The sequence below is a fragment of the Cajanus cajan genome, chromosome 6 (genome assembly GCF_000230855.2).
Source record: "Cajanus cajan strain Asha chromosome 6, NIPB_CcT2T_4, whole genome shotgun sequence".
Lineage (NCBI taxonomy): Eukaryota > Viridiplantae > Streptophyta > Magnoliopsida > Fabales > Fabaceae > Cajanus > Cajanus cajan.
The window spans coordinates 447,458-464,057 of NC_138522.1; the positions used below are offsets into that span (position 1 = coordinate 447,458).

General features: G+C 33.0%; 2 protein-coding genes across 5 annotated transcripts; one reads left to right on the forward strand and one right to left on the reverse strand.

The window, feature by feature from the left end:
• On the forward strand, positions 1 to 8,364 carry LOC109796174 (heat shock protein 70 (Hsp 70) family protein). Its single transcript, XM_020355839.3, has 13 exons — positions 1 to 1,133; positions 2,324 to 2,483; positions 3,440 to 3,685; positions 3,798 to 3,934; positions 4,067 to 4,403; positions 4,538 to 4,693; positions 5,208 to 5,282; positions 5,359 to 5,459; positions 5,561 to 5,630; positions 6,331 to 6,387; positions 6,483 to 6,544; positions 7,393 to 7,465; positions 7,763 to 8,364. Exons 1-13 carry the CDS (start codon positions 142 to 144, stop codon positions 7,967 to 7,969), a joined length of 2,673 nt encoding a protein of 890 aa, XP_020211428.2. The 5' UTR covers positions 1 to 141; the 3' UTR covers positions 7,970 to 8,364.
• Positions 8,365 to 12,047: 3,683 nt separating this feature from the next.
• LOC109797234 (putative calcium-binding protein At1g02270) lies at positions 12,048 to 16,458 on the reverse strand. Of its 4 annotated transcripts, none has more exons than XM_020357203.3 (10): positions 16,119 to 16,456; positions 15,925 to 16,029; positions 15,725 to 15,830; positions 14,361 to 14,581; positions 14,183 to 14,259; positions 13,978 to 14,086; positions 13,764 to 13,889; positions 13,073 to 13,180; positions 12,854 to 12,961; positions 12,048 to 12,618 (listed from the first exon to the last, which is right to left on the reverse strand). In XM_020357203.3, the coding sequence occupies exons 1-10, from the start codon at positions 16,266 to 16,268 to the stop codon at positions 12,385 to 12,387; spliced, it is 1,344 nt and encodes a 447-aa protein (XP_020212792.1). In that variant the 5' UTR covers positions 16,269 to 16,456; the 3' UTR covers positions 12,048 to 12,384. The 4 variants fall into 4 exon arrangements, with proteins under 4 accessions (XP_020212792.1, XP_029126626.1, XP_082932559.1 ...); XM_029270793.2 differs by having other exon boundaries at positions 12,048 to 12,621; positions 16,119 to 16,454; XM_083076433.1 differs by lacking the exons at positions 12,854 to 12,961; positions 13,073 to 13,180 and having other exon boundaries at positions 16,119 to 16,458.
• Positions 16,459 to 16,600: the final 142 nt, after the last annotated feature.

Below are 16,600 nucleotides of genomic sequence, written 5' to 3' on the forward strand. Positions count from 1 at the left end.
CCAAGCACAACACTTCAAAATTTATTTATTACTATTTATTGTTAAAATCAGCCTCTCTACCGTTTTCCCGCAAAACACTTCTGAGATTCAATTATTTTCTCTCAATTTCTCGGCGGCCAAACGCCGCATTCCGACCGGAAAATGCCGTGGAAGGTGGCGCTAATCGTGTTGCTGTCCCTCGCGCTCCTCTTCTCTCCGTCGCAATCCGCGGTCTTCAGCATAGATCTAGGTTCCGAATCGGTGAAGGTCGCGGTGGTGAACCTCAAGCCCGGCCAATCGCCGATCTCGATCGCGATCAACGAGATGTCCAAGCGCAAGTCGCCGGCGCTCGTCTCCTTCCACGACGGCCACCGCCTCCTCGGCGAGGAGGCGGCGGGCCTCGTCGCGCGCTATCCGCAGAAAGTCTATTCCCAAATGCGCGACCTCGTGGCCAAACCCTACGCCTCCGCGCAGAGGATCCTGGACTCAATGTACCTCCCTTTCGAGGCCAAGGAGGATCCCCGAGGCGGCGTGAGTTTCGTCGCGGACGATGGAAACGGCGCCGTTTACTCCCCAGAGGAGCTCGTTGCCATGGTTCTGGGTTATGCCATAAACTTGGCCGAGTTTCATGCGAAGATTCCGATAAAGGACGCGGTGATCGCGGTGCCGCCGTATATGGGACAGGCCGAGCGGAGAGGGCTGCTTGCGGCGGCGCAGTTAGCGGGGATGAACGTTTTGTCTCTGATAAACGAGCATTCCGGTGCGGCGCTGCAGTATGGGATCGATAAGGACTTCTCGAACGAGTCGAGACACGTGATTTTCTACGACATGGGAGCCAGAAGTACCTACGCGGCGCTTGTGTATTTTTCGTCTTACAAGAGTAAGGAGTATGGGAAGAGCGTTTCGGTGAACCAGTTTCAGGTTAAGGATGTTCGTTGGAACCCGGAGCTTGGTGGCCAGCATATGGAGTTGCGATTGGTCGAGTATTTTGCTGATCAGTTCAACGCCCAAGTTGGTGGTGGAGTGGATGTCAGGAAGTTTCCCAAAGCCATGGCTAAATTGAAGAAACAGGTTAAGCGAACCAAAGAAATTCTTAGTGCAAACACTGCAGCTCCTATTTCGGTTGAATCCCTCCATGATGACATCGACTTCAGGTACGGGAATTTCAATATTACTTGCTCTTTCAGTATTCCTCATTTCTATGTTAGTACTTTCTCTAAAGTTCTCAACAAAAATCGGTGTTTGTACGGTGTGGATCATGATTCAACCTTATTCTGTACACTGTACTTTAGCATCCTCTTTAGTTAAGCAATCTTTATCCTATTTTATTTTGGCTGACTAATATACGAATTGTTTAATATAAAAAGTACTTTGTATTTAGTTTTTGGAAAAAACCTAGTCGGTCGATTAATAATGTATCTAGGAAAACATTCTTGTATTGAGGGAGGGGGGCAGTTTTGTCTTTTCCAAATGATTTTTTGAAGGGAGTGATGTAGCATTTTGTCTCATTTAGTTTAGTAGTAAACTAACCCCCTGGCAACAAAACTTGGTGCTTTTGTTTTGATCTTGAGTGATAAGGCTTTTGAGTATGGATCCACATGTATCCAATAAATGCTAATATTGGAAACATACCCAGTATGGGTATTGGAACTGTATAGAATACCCCATGCATCACACCTTTCCTGTAAAATGATTACAGCAGCGAAGACAACTGCCTTTGCTTTAACTGACTGTCTGAGAGTTGGTAAAGTGGCATCAGTCTTGTCAAGATTTTCTTATAATTTTCCCAAAACAATTTATGGGTGATAAATAAAATTTATAACCACAAACATGAATTTACATTAAATCAAACCCATATTAGTTGTCATCTCTGAGGCAAGGAGATGTCAATCCCAAAAGCTTGATTGAGTGGGAGAAATTTACTAGTAATGACAGAAAGTAAAACACAATTTCATCAAAGCCAATTCTTAAATTTTGGTAATATTTATGCTAGCTTTAGCTTCGTTAAGGAGTTGCATGTACCGTTACAGTGCTGCATATTGGTTAATAGATAGGCTTGGTGTCTTAAATCTTATGGTAGAGATCAATCTGAAGGAAGTTGCTGTTTTCAAATGATTAGGAAATCTGAAAAGGGCATGTAAAGAAATACACGTGAAGAAAGAAATGTTCTCATATGCTCAAGCTTGTTAAGTAAAATGCATAGAATAGTCAAAATAAAATGCAAAGAATGACAAGGAAATTAAAATTTTACTTCATTATCAAGTTATATATGTATATATATATATTTATTTATACTCCATATAATGCTTAAGGGTCCTTCATTCATGGCTCGTTTTTCTTACAGGAGCACAATAACCCGTGAGAAATTTGAAGAGCTCTGTGAGGACATTTGGGAAAAATCGATTTCACCTGTGAAAGAGCTGCTTGAGCATTCTGGCCTATCATTGGAACAGATATATGCAGTGGAATTGATTGGAGGTGCCACCAGAGTGCCAAAATTACAGGTTTGAATAATCTTTTTTCCCTTTGACAATTCTTTTGGCAGTGTGCACTTAGGGAAGATTGGGATTAGATTTGCAGATATTTGTTTGATGGTCAACAACATTTATTTATTATATATCTTCTGTTATGTACAGGATGACCCCAGTTTTTGCCAAATTAATGATTCTTATTACAGAGCAATTGTATCTTTATACTGTAGTTGTATGCTGTTTGTATACTGCAGTTGCCTTGCTAGTATATTAGCATGTGCATGCTCATGTTGTTTAACAGAATTAATCAATTAACTAACAGATCAGTGTAACTGTTCAGTTAGATAATGGTCAAAATGTTTTGTTTCAACTCTGTTCAACTGAACAGATTCAGTTGCAACTGTTTCTGTCACACAGTTCCCTATACATTTAGATTTCCATTCAGCATACAATGCTAATTCTTTTTTAGCACTAGAAAACAATTATACTGAGAGCATTTAGACTCTATCAGTTTTCTTTTTCCTTTTCTCTCATTTTGTGTTCACCTGAACTTCAACAATCCTAAAATCTATATTATCAATCTTTTAGTTATTCATGCTGTCCAAGCTTGACCCTACTATTTTTTGTGAAGTTACACTTGCTACTTTTTTTATTATTATTGATTTGAATAATGATGATAAAGGAAGAGCACAGCTGACAGTTCAAATGTTAGCATAAAGATTTCAATGGAGAGATTGGCAGCATGCATATAATTCAATTGCATAACCTCTTATACTTTAAATATGAATATAACTGATTGTCTAGAATCTGTGACATAGTTGTCAACTTATACTTGGTATCTATTTATTGTCAAATGAAATTGCAGCACTTTATTTTGTCTATGTATTGTTCGATACAGTGGTTGTGCTCTAGTTTCACAGATGTACTTTACTAGCCATCCAGCATTAATGTGTAGAGTTTTGTTTATTGATATTCTGTTCATATTACAGGCTAAGCTTCAAGAATTCCTTGGGAGAAAAGAACTTGATAGGCATCTTGATGCTGATGAAGCAATAGTTCTTGGTGCAGCTCTGCATGCCGCAAATTTAAGTGATGGAATCAAATTGAACCGCAAACTAGGAATGGTTGATGGTTCCTTATATGGATTTGTGGTTGAGTTGAATGGTCCTGATCTCGTGAAAGATGAAAGCTCTAGGCAGTTACTTGTACCACGAATGAAGAAAGTTCCGAGTAAGGTAAATCAATTAATGATTCAATGCTGAATTTGACTACATAATATATGAAGAATGATTAATCAATTATATTCTCCAATTTTATTGATCCATTTTAGTATTGTTTACTTACCAGATGTTTAGATCCGTTAACCATAACAAAGATTTTGAAGTTTCACTAGCTTATGAAAGTGAGCATCATTTGCCTCCTGGCGTTACCTCTCCTGAAATTGCAAAATACCAGATATCTGGTTTGACAGATGCAAGTGAGAAGTAAGGATAAAAGAACTTCATGACGTTTTGTGGACATATTGCTTATTTAAGCTCCTTGAGGAATTGTATTTCATGCGAAATTTTTAGAAACTCTAATGTCCTCCTATTTATGTTTCTGCTTTGTTCTTCTAGATACTCATCTCGGAATCTGTCAGCCCCTATCAAGGCAAGCATACATTTTTCTATTAGTAGAAGTGGAATTCTTTCTCTGGATCGGGCAGACGCTGTTATTGAAATAACAGAGTGGGTGGAAGTTCCTAGGAAGAATTTGACCGTAGAGAATTCAACAATTTCATCAAATGTTTCGGCTGAATCTGCTACTAGTAACAATTCTGAGGAAAACAATGAAAGTATGCAAACTGATAGTGGGATTAGTAAGACATCCAACAGTAGTGCAGAGGAGGAAGCTACTGCTGAGCCTGCTACAGAGAAAAAGCTGAAAAAGCGGACCTTTAGGGTACCATTAAAGGTGAAAGCTAACTGGCCACCCTTATTTCGTGACTATTTAAACTGGCTGGTGACTTTTGGGGGGAAAATCCAAACAAGATCTTCTAATATACTTTTCTTGCTTCTTAACTGTTTTTTTCCTTTTGCTGGTTACAGATTGTTGAGAATGGACCTGCAATGTCTCTATCACAAGATTTTATTGATGAAGCCAAAAGAAAATTACAAGCACTAGATCTAAAAGATGCAGAGAGAAAAAGAACAGCGGAGTTAAAAAATAATTTAGAAGGATATATATATTCTACGAAGGAAAAGGTTGGTACAAAACAATATGCTTATGGTTTTTGTTATGTTAACAACCTTCATCTATTATGTGATGGGAAATCTTTGCCTTTGAAAGATTTCCTAATTTCATTCAGAAATTCATTTTTAAGATTGACCTTCAATTAGTTGACTTTGTTTAAGTTGATCCTGAAGGAGTTGAACTCTTGGCCTTGATTATTATTTTTGAGAAAAAAATCAATCAGAAGAAAATTAATAAATGAAATAATGAGGATGTGCACTTTTTAAGAACCCAAAACACCGTAGCCTGCAGCCAAATTAACATAAGAATGCCCCATCAATGGATCTTCACTCTTATTTTTATCCTTGCATTCATCATCATCTTCATTTATTTGGAGTTTTTTTCTTCTGATTGCCATGTATTTGTATTGGGAGGGTGGGATTTGCAAATGATGCTTCTACAATTATTTAACTATTTGTTTTTATCTACTTGTTAATATAGCTATTTTATTCAAGTTGTTCTTAATGCTTTTCATGTTTTTATCAGATTGAAACTATTGAGGAGTTTGAAAAAGTTTCTACAAGTGAGGAACGTCAATCCTTCATTGAGAAGCTTGATCAGGTTAACCCTTTTCCTTGGGCAACCAAGAAGAAGTGGTTTTAATAAGAATTGACTTAAGCTTTTTTCATTTTATCAGGTGCAAGATTGGTTGTATACAGATGGTGAAGATGCCAATGCAACAGAGTTTCAAGAGCGTCTAGATCAGTTAAAAGCTGTTGGAGATCCAATTTTCTTCAGGTGTGTTATATTCAGTATAAGTGTATAACTACATCAATTTTACTCTCTACGCCTTTATAGTATGATAAAGTTTTTTCTGAATTGGTTAACATCTGTTTCAGGTTAAAAGAGCTCACAGCTAGACCAACAGCAGTTGAGCATGCTCATAAATACATTGATGAGTTGAAACAGGTACCATCAACAAACTTTTGGTTTAATGTGCTTCAGCACTTTTTATTTCTTCATATTTTTATGCTGTAAATTTTGTTTTTGGTAAGGTTTTATTTAATGTGAATTGATCCATGTAGCTAACCACTCCTAGTGAAACAAGGCATGGTGGACGTAGTTGTTTTTGCTAATTCCTTCTATACACGGGTAGTTTGTACTTTGTAGGTGTAAACTTATAATGTTGGTTTATTAGGAACTGTAATATGATAAAGATGTGTCTCTATTATTTCTATTACATTAATTCAGCTTCTTGCATTTGAAAGAATGTAGAGATTGGTCATCTGTTGCCCTTGTTGAGATATTAGAGACATTGAATGGCACAAAGTTCAATGTATGTAATTGATCTGGTCAACAGGCAACTTTCATTCAAGTGATTATCTGTTGTTTATCCAGTTTTCATCATGTTATCACTCGTGCCCATTCCTAGAAAATGATATGGACACATTCACACCACTTCAGGAAATTATATAATCAAAATACATTACATCAAATTTCTATAGAAAAGGCATTAGTTAGGGAACCAAACATGTACCATGAGCAATTGATTGGATGATAGATGTCTGAAGCAGTATACTGTATATTGCAATTGTAATTTATAAAATTTTCTATTCAACTTCGGCTAACTATTTTGTAATGTAACTTGAAACATTTATGACATCTACAGATTGTTCAAGAGTGGAAAGCAAAAAAGTCTTGGCTTCCACAAGAAAGAGTAGATGAGGTATTTGGTTTAACTTGATTTCAATAACACTGAATCTATTAATTCTGATGTGTTACCTTCAGAAAATTCATTATTTTTTGTTCCTAACTTGCAAGGTTATAAAAAATTCTGAAAAATTAAAGAATTGGTTGGATGAGAAAGAAGCTGAGCAAAAGAAGTAAGTTCTTGTCATAGTTATTTCGTTGTTATTGTATCTCCAAGTTGTTTATTATCATGTCATTTCAAAATTATGTTGAACTTTTCAAGAGTCAAAAGAAAAGTATCTTCATAACCATGCGTGGATGTTTATATAAACATTTACCTCTATTTTTCTTAATTTAAAAATAATATTCCATGACAAAGTGCAACCTTAATGTCATGGATATAAGAAGTTATCTTTGGAAATGGTTTCCTTTCATACGCTACCATTAGCTTGCATAGCACAAAATATGATCCATGATAATGGGCTACATAATGAAATAATCTGTTAAATTTAGTGTATGTGTTATAAGAAAGTCACATCTGCCAACAGGGTATATGCAACGCAGTGTATGGTGCTACCCAAGAATCTGTGGAATTCTTAAACAATAAAATCCAGTCCTTTAAAATATCAAGATAGCTTAGATTCCTCTTGTTTTGAGATTTAAGGATTGTTCTCTGCAAGGTTTCCTTGTCTGTTATATTCAATTGTAGATAAAAATTTCCTAAGATTTTTCTTAAGCCATCAATGATATTATTCCTTTCCATAAGGACTGTAAATAATTTCAGGATGACCAATGGATCATCTGAATCGTATCATTGATGGCTTCAAGTTTTAGATTATTTCCTTGTTTTGAGATCATATTGTACCTTTCGTTTATGTGTCTGAATATTCAAGAAAATGGACTGATCTAGCTGTGTAAAGTATTCATTTTTTTCACTTAGCGGACTGCCAACTTGACTTTGACCATTGGTGAAATTGCAATGTGCACATTATAGTTTTAATGTAATCCAATATTAATTTCTTATTCTGTACTTGTTTTGAAGTACTTCTGGATTCAGTAAGCCAGCATTTACATCTGAAGAAGTATATTTAAAGGTGCTTGATCTGCAAAATAAGGTACATGTCTCTTCTACTTTTCAAAATCAAGATACTCTATTGGCACGTGATATATTTAGTTATTGACTTTATTATGCTGTTGAATATATGATTATGATTTTTTTCCTCTTATTTATGTTATGCTAGATGCATATATTTGGGTTTTATAAATCTTGTAGAATCTTAGGTTTCGTATTACGATCATGTGACTCTAGATTCTGACTAGAATCTCGATTTTGACTATTTTGATCTTACTAGTCCAAGAAAGTAGTGCTATTCGTATTGATGAGTGATGACGTGTTTACTTTGCATTAACAGGTTGCCAGCATTAATAAAATTCCCAAGCCGAAGCCTAAGGTTCAGAAGCCTGTAAAGAACGAAACTGAGAACAGTGAGCAGAATACAGATAATTCCGATTCTACTTCAACTGATAGTTCCTCCTCAAGTGATCCATCTGCTAACAATTCAGAAGGCACAAGTGAAGAAACAGATACTGAGCAACCCGAAGTTCATGATGAGCTATGATTATCTTGGATTGCATGTAACTCCAGTTTTAATCATCTACCTGCAACGTTTTTATAGTCAGAGATCTAGACCGGTAATAGTAGAATGAATAGGTGAAAAGTAGGCTGTATCAGTTTTCAGCGAGCAGGAGAATAGAGTTGAGGCAACATTTGCTGGTTGAATGCTAAAATTTTGAGGTTAGTTGGTTGGTACTGTAGTAGATGATTAATTTTCCCTTTTATATTTAAGGGGTGGCAACTTGTAATTCACAACCATATGAAAGGTTGTATTTGCCGAAACAGAATGTGATAGGGGAAGAAAAAAAGAAAAAGTCACGAGGTTTTATTTGCTCCAAACATCATATAGAAATTTTGTTTCAGTGACTAGTAATTTTAAACGAATTGTTTCTTCTTGAAGCAGCAGATATATTTTTTCTTCTTATTTTAAAATTAAGTTTGCTGATAAAATGTCACGCAGTGCATGATTTTAGTTCAAACTAGATTAGCACCGAGATGTACGACAGTGTGAAATATAATTAATTATATTATATTATTATGAACAAAAAAATTGTTTTTTTTCCAAAGAAAGTACGATTAGCTCTATTGTTTACTACACTGATCGGATTTATTTTTTCTTTTCACCCGGTAAAAAGAAAAGTAAATTGTACACTTTTTTTAAAGATATGTAAATATGTTTGATTACTTTGAAAAATTATACTTGTATTTTGAGAAAATGTGCGCCATATATTAATTCATTGTAGTGCAAACAAGTTATTTAGGTGCTTTTCTCACTTTCCAATTCTTCGATGTTACCGTTTTTATGATATATGGTACACCCATATATCATATTGTTCTCCGTGCTCCAGCCCAAAAAAGTGCTACTTTAACGCTTACCGTACACAAAAATATTTTTAATAATTAAGTCAAATTTTATTTTAAAAATATAAATTAACAAATTATTATATGATTATCCATGTCTATTTTAACCATCAAGTGACAAGTGTGGAGTCTCAGACTCGCGCAGCAAGTCGTGAATTCGTTTTTCTATATTCCACTCTTTCGTCCTTTCTTTTTTTAACAGAATATTCTACTCTTTTAAATGTAAAAAACAATAAATACCCATCTTTTAATTTAATTCTCGATATTTAAAAAAATAATGAATAAAATGTGTAGCAACCATGTTATTGTTATTGATAATCAATAAAAACTTTTAACCCCTTTTTAGTTTTTTTATTATTAAAAATAACATATTTCAAAATTTTGCTTATCATCATTTTCATTCATCTAAATAAAGTAATAAAGGTTTAAATTATTTTTTAACAATAAAAATTACAATCACAATAATAAGTTCAAACCTAAAGCCTTGTGCATAGGAACTAATCCACTTAGAAATTTATATGGGGACAATTGCTTCCACAAAGGTTTTATTTTACTTAAATATATTTAATATAAAAATAAATTGCTCCCACAAAAGTTAGTATTGTTCTAGTTAAATAATTTTTTAAATGAGCTTTGAAAATTATAAGAGATAAAAAAAAATTAGTACTAATGTTATTAATTTTATCCTTCTAATTTTTATCTTCTCATTTTTCTAATATTTAATGTCATACAAAATTATAAATACACACCTTAATATAATATATCAATTAGAGAGAGAGAAAAAAAAAAAGAATTTGTCGCTTTATTTATCAGACAAATGTAATTTATAGAAAACTAAGTATTTTAATTTTAAAATTATTACATAATACATACTTAATCATACAAAATACATAGCTAAATTTAAATTATTTTATTCATTCTTTTTGGAATATCGGTGTGAGTAATGGCACATAGTGTCTAACAATGAAACACCAACGGAACTATTTTATTCAAGGGTATAACCGTAGTTTTACATATCGAAATTTAAAAATGGTTTAAATTATTCATTGAACAGTTGCAGCTTTTTGTTTCTTCACGGGTGTACCACGAGTTTATGGTCCACAGTAGAAATCCGTTTGTATGAGTCTTGTTTCTCTGCTGTGCTGGGTAGTGTGTAGTATTCATAGTGATTTTGCTTGCTTGAAAATGATTAAAGGACATGAACTGAATGAATCTGGGTGCCATAGCATGTTCCAGCAGCTTATAAAGGGTTTAGGGTTTAAATGAGATATGATGATTCTTTTAAATGAAATATGATGAATAAGGGTGACAGAACCTTTAATGATTGTTTCTTTTTCTTATGTTGCAAATATATAGTTGCTATTATTAAGATGGATTTTTGTTTAACATAAGAAAATGTAGAGTATATAAATTCTATAAAGTTATCCCGACATTTATTTTGGTTAAATATGATTTTTATTGTATGATGACTCTTTTTAGTATATGATGGACAAAGATACAAGTACTATTTATGATTGTCTTTGACTTTATTTTTAAAAATAATTAATTATTAATAATGATATGAATTTTTTATTCATCATAAAAAAAATTAAGTGTATTCGAATCCAATAAAGTTATCTTTAATTTTATATTAGTAAAATCTTGGTTTCTATTATTAATGAATCTAGTAATTGAAATATGATGAATAAAGATGTTACAACCTTTAATGGTTGGTCATAACTTTATAATAAAAAATATATGGTTGCTTTTGAGATGAATATTTTATTCATCATGAAAATTTAGGGTATATAAATCTTAGAAATTTGTCTTTAATCCTAAATTTGGGAAAAAATGATTGTTTTTATATATTACATCTTTTAACTAACACATGATGGATAAAAATATAAGAACCTTTTATAATTGTTCTAACTCTAAAGTCACAAAAGCTTGGTTACTACTACGAGATAAATTTTATTTCATTTTGAAAAAGTATTGGGTATATGACCCTATAAAATTATCCCTAACCCTAAATTTTGACATATAATGAACAAGAGTGTAAGAATATTTTATGGTTCTACTTGACTTTGAATAAAATGAAATTAAAAAAATATAAATAAAGTTTAATAATAATAAAAAGTTCACTTACTATTTTTTTTTTTAAATAAAGTTTAAAAGTTACATGAAAATCTTTTATATGCCTTTTTAAAAAAATTTAAATGTCATGTCACTTAAATAATATTAAGTCATGTATTAATGTTAAAATTTAATAGTTAATAGATGTCAAATGATAATAAAACTAAAATTTTGTAATTTTTTAAATCAAAGGACTAAATGTCTTATTTATAAAACAAAACAATAAAACAAAGTTAAAAATAAAAAAAAAATCACAAATTGATAAATTTGAAATTGACTAATGAATACAAGAATTTAAATCTTCTCATGTTATTTACCAACATACTTTTTCTTATTATTATGGAGAAATATAATAGAATTCAGTCTAGTGGGAAAAAAAAACTTAAATTTATTAGTTATAGCATTGTAATTTTTTTTCAAAGCCTTTATCTTTAGTGATGAAATGGTATGCATTTAGAGTTTTAGACAAGTTACATCAACAACTATTTCCAATTGGCATGTAATGTAAATGTACTAAATACATGTCATATCATCAATATAGTAATAGGGACAATTTAGAAAGAAAAAAAAACTATGACCAAAACTTTAGTTTTTGAAACACATGCCAAAATTTTATATTTATAGAGATTAAAAAACAATTTTAGAAGGAAAAAAAAAAGACTACAATTGAATTCATTATTACTTAAGTAGGTCAATAAACTGATTTTTTTATTATCTCTTTCTCTCTTGTAAATAAGTAATAATAACTAAGTAACATGTCAATTTTCAACAGATTCATATAAATTAATATTTCTCAATCTAAGCATTCATTATAGGCTTGATATGGGCCACATTTAGGAATCAGGATTTTGGACTTATACATTCTCTTCTTAAGAGATAACGCCATACGTGTTGCCATCCAACCCTTGTTTTTTTTTTTTTTTTTTTGAGTGGCTTTTTACCCATTGCTTGTCAAAATACAGTAACATCCTTAAATCCAATTTATTAGTTAATTTACCAAGTTTTCATTTCATTTCCATTACCAAATTTTCATCTCCTTTCTTCTCTTGGAGGATAAGGAGAGACCTGAGTTGTTAAATTGAAACAAGTTGATTTGTACAATTTGAATGTGACAACTCTGAAAAGAAAAATATGTTTACACAAGATACAATGGTGTCTGAATTCTCCCCTGTTTAAAGAAAGCTCTAGCTAGAGGGTGCATCTTACCAAACTACAAAAAGGTTTGACGCCTAAGACCTATACACAACAACTATACAGATCATCCACCAAAGAACAATAAATGATTGGGTGACAAGTGTTGCAATCACAACACAGGGCTCTTTAAAATCACTCCCTAGAAAGGAACAAGTCTTGTTGTATCTTTCCTTGCTCGTTCAACTGCTTCACCCATATTCCATTCCTTGCATTGACATATGTACATTATTCTAAAACCTAAAGCAATCAATGTCAGCAAATCATCTGGGAGCATGGCATTCTTATTGGTGAAAAGACTACTGTGAGTCTTGCATGATCAGAAAGGGAGTAGTCTTCAGGCCATCTACCTTTCTCCACCTCAGGGGGGAACAAAACTGCATTTTTCACACTGAAACCAATTGTTTGCTCCTGTGCATCATTTGAACCCTCTTCTTTCTCCCCATTTTTGTTGTCATCTCTTTGATCTGGTCCTGTGTTCCAGATTTGCTGCTGCATCAGCAAATATTAAAACCATGGATTTAGCCAACAAACAAGGAACAAAGGATTTAAAAAATAAAAGCCTTATCTCACTAGGTGTGTGTAATCAAACAAAATAAGAATTTTCACAAAAAAGTTTCACTTCACTATATGACATTTTTTTTATTATTATGCCTTCGGAGTCTTCTTGTATGATATATGTTTATATCAAGATGTAATTCTAACTTAATGTCTAATGCTTTACCAGAAATTCTTTATAATCAAGAACACCGTTTCCATCTACATCTGCTTGGAGCCACAGGTCATTTATCTCTTCATCACCCAATCCATGGGAATGACCAGTTAAATTGAGCTGTGCACAGAATTAAAAAAAAAACAACTATAAAATCAGGATTTAACGGACAATCACAAGCATTAACTAAAATTTTAGAGTGATCATCCTACAGTTACTACTACAAAATACCTGTCGAAGTGCTTCACAGAAACCAAAATAGGTAATACAATCTTCATTATCAGCCTTTAGAAAGGCAAATGCATCACTCTCAGTCAGTGATGCTCTCCGCAGTAGATACTGAAAAAAGGAGAAACTTATTGCGAATGACAATTATGTTCCACAATAAATAAATAAAGGAATGGTGCTAACTTTGACTCGATAAAATAACATCTTTTCTACATTCATAATGATGGTTGGTTAGAAGAAGCCCACGCATAGATATAATTACAGTGAAATGGGGGTATGAAGAAACATTATATCCATTAAAATATGATTACAGATGAAGTAATCTCCTCCCTGACATAACAAATGTTAACAAAAAAGATTCTTTACTGCCAAACTCTATCTCTTCCCTCTGTTCAACAACATTATACATGTAACTGTACGTTTTTACCAGACACTATCTCTTTAACAAGTTTATTGAATACACTAATTAGATGTATTAACGTTTAAGAGAAAGACAACTACAACATTAGAATCCTTGTCCAACACTGAGAGTTCTCATATTAAGTGTCCAAGCCTACTTTTGCTAATAGGACAATAATGTTAAATCTTTTGGAGACAAGCGTCATATAAAGATATATGTTCCAAATTCCAAAAAACAGATGGTAAAATAATCACGCTTTATAATTGAGTCTAGGTCCAAAGATTTTATGAATACCTTGAACATGCCAAACACTGCTTCACTCCAACTTGCTTTTAGCAGTTTCCGATATTTGTCAGGATTTAGAAGCCAAATAAAATCAACGGCACATATATTTCCACGATGATTGCGATGGCTAACCCACTGCATTGACACAATGTTAAAATAAATATAAGTGATGGGCATATTGTCTAGAAGAAAAAAAAACTCAAGGCAATGCTAAATATATGACCTTGTCAGCATCTGCATCAGTGTAATGATGTGCAGTATCATATGATGATACAAAGCCCTGAGATCTCAGGAACTTGTAGACATGTCCACGTTTGCTTCCATTCCAGTCACTAAGAAATAAAAAATAAATAAATAAAATTGTAAATAAAAACACGATTCAAGTATTTTAAACAAAAGAAGTACATGGAAGTCCATTTCGAGTTTACCCGCATAACATTATTGGCATCGGCTTGAGTTGGAAATCATTCTGATAAGATTCTACATATTGAAGTATCTTGTAGACCTACACAAGTGTAAAATTTAAGATATCAACCTAAGTGAGACACCATGCTTAACAGTTGGTAATTGATTTAGAATAGATGTCACATTTAAATGGTTAAATACCTGCTGCAATCGTACAAGGGATAGAGTTGAATCATGGGGAAATAACAGGTGAGTGTTAACAATCAAAATTTCCTGCCTAATATTACTGTTTCGCCATTGTGTGAACGGAGAAGCTAGTTCAACATGTAACAACTGAGCCACACGATCACCAAAGTCATTGAAGTGCAATTCCTTATAATTTAGAATATTAAAGTATTCCTTTTGCACTGCTATTAGAAGACCTGTAGAACCCAGAGGAAAATAAATGAGAATTTGTACTTTGTCATAAATCTTCAACAGCCAATTTTGGAACAAAACTAAGGACATGGAAGTTAACAATATGAGAGCCGGATTACCATTTAAATGACTGAAAGTTTCATTTACATGAAAATTAAAAATAGAACATATTTTTCCCCAATAAAACCAAAGTTAAATGTTTTTTCCCTTTCTCGAATACTTTCTGGACCCAACATGTAGTATTCCCAGTAGCCAATTTCAACAAATTAGTTCATCAGATTGCAAATGGATTTTTTTGGTTGAATTTTCACAAGACGGTGAAATTCTTTTTCCATCAATCTTCATATCCATTGCAGATGTCGAGACTCATCAAAATTTAAGAATATTTGCAAAAGAGAACATTTAACAAACAAACTTCAACATGAGAGGAATCTATAACAACATAATACCACCGTCTCATTTTATTTGTCATGGAATATTTCCGTCTCAAATTGGTAACTTTATAATATCAAGATGAAGAATGTATTATAATAACTACTTTCTTTCCAATAATATCCTTAAGAAATAAATGTACCGGTAAATGTATAGTTGTAAATGTACAGCATAATTAATTAATAATTAATAAGAGAATTTTTTTTTTTTTTTTTCCACAATTATCTTCTTAACAAGATAGTTTTGGACATTGAATATGGGGGAATGGATCTTCTCATGTGAGATTTTCACTTGGATGATTTCCGGTGAAAATTTCCACCATTAAAACCTTATACCTTCCTTTTTTTTTTAGTATTATTGAAATCTTCTCTCTTTTTTTTTAATCAGAAGTTGAGATTTCATCGGATAAAAGTGTCTCATGAGAGGATCCAAATCCAAATATGAGCATCTGTGCCTGCTGAGGTCCAAACCACAACAAATATTCAAATAAAATGAGACGGGGCATTAATGGAAGCATAAGAACATTGCCATGCGGAGGGTTGTTTGTTACCATATAGTCCCATGAAACAAAAAAAAAAAAAAAAAGTCCCCTGGGAAGAAAGGCAAACTACCCTTTTAAATTCTGCAATGAATACTTTTTTGCCATAAAGAAGAAGATGAAATTTTGACAAAACTAATAATACTAATCCAAAGGGGTGTTTAGAAATTGAGGATACCATCCCCACGGTTGTTAGTCCTTCCAAGTTTGAAACTGACATAGCCAGCATCACCAAGTCTATTCTCGTACAAGTTAACAAGTTCTTCGTTTCCAACCCAAAATTCCTGCGTAATTCATCATCAGCCTTAACCCCATTATTACGCAATATTAATAATAATAGAATGTCACTACAATCAATTTCACTTTGACCACACAAACCTGAAGACAGATAATAGAAGACATCTCATTCAACAACCAGTCCAATATTCTGTGATTCCTCGCCAACCAATACGCTCTGTAGTCGCTCTCACGGCAACTCGGATCCTGCTTCCCAAAACAAAATTAACAAAAAAAAATGAAATTTTGAAAATACCCATTTGAAGGGGTTTATCATTTAAGAAAAAGATAAAAACCTCATCGTTGATGCGCTTGTAAATTGGAGCGAGAATGTTAAACGTGGTACATGTAATACTAGGTTGTTGTTGGTTTTCCTTTGACGCAATTGCTAAACTGCCAATCCTCGAAATCCTTCCCATGCTCTTAGCCCACCTATCTGTTCTCATTCTACGTCAAAACCCAATCAACAATGATGGTCTTTAGATGAAATGTTTATTTATAGACAATGAAAGTGGTTTGAAAAATGAAAAGAAAAAGTAAAAAGGTTTGAAGGAAGGAAATGGGGTTAAGGAAATTGAAGGGAAAGCAGAGAGACAGAGACATAATAGGATATGATGTCTCATAAATAGCATAACGCTTCCTCGCTTTATACTTTTCCCACCGCACTTTAACTGTCCAACGGCAATATCACATTTATCATGCGCCTCATTCGCCCTAACTGATTTCACCCTCACCTAAATTACCAAATATTGGAATCTTACTATTGCCAAATTATATT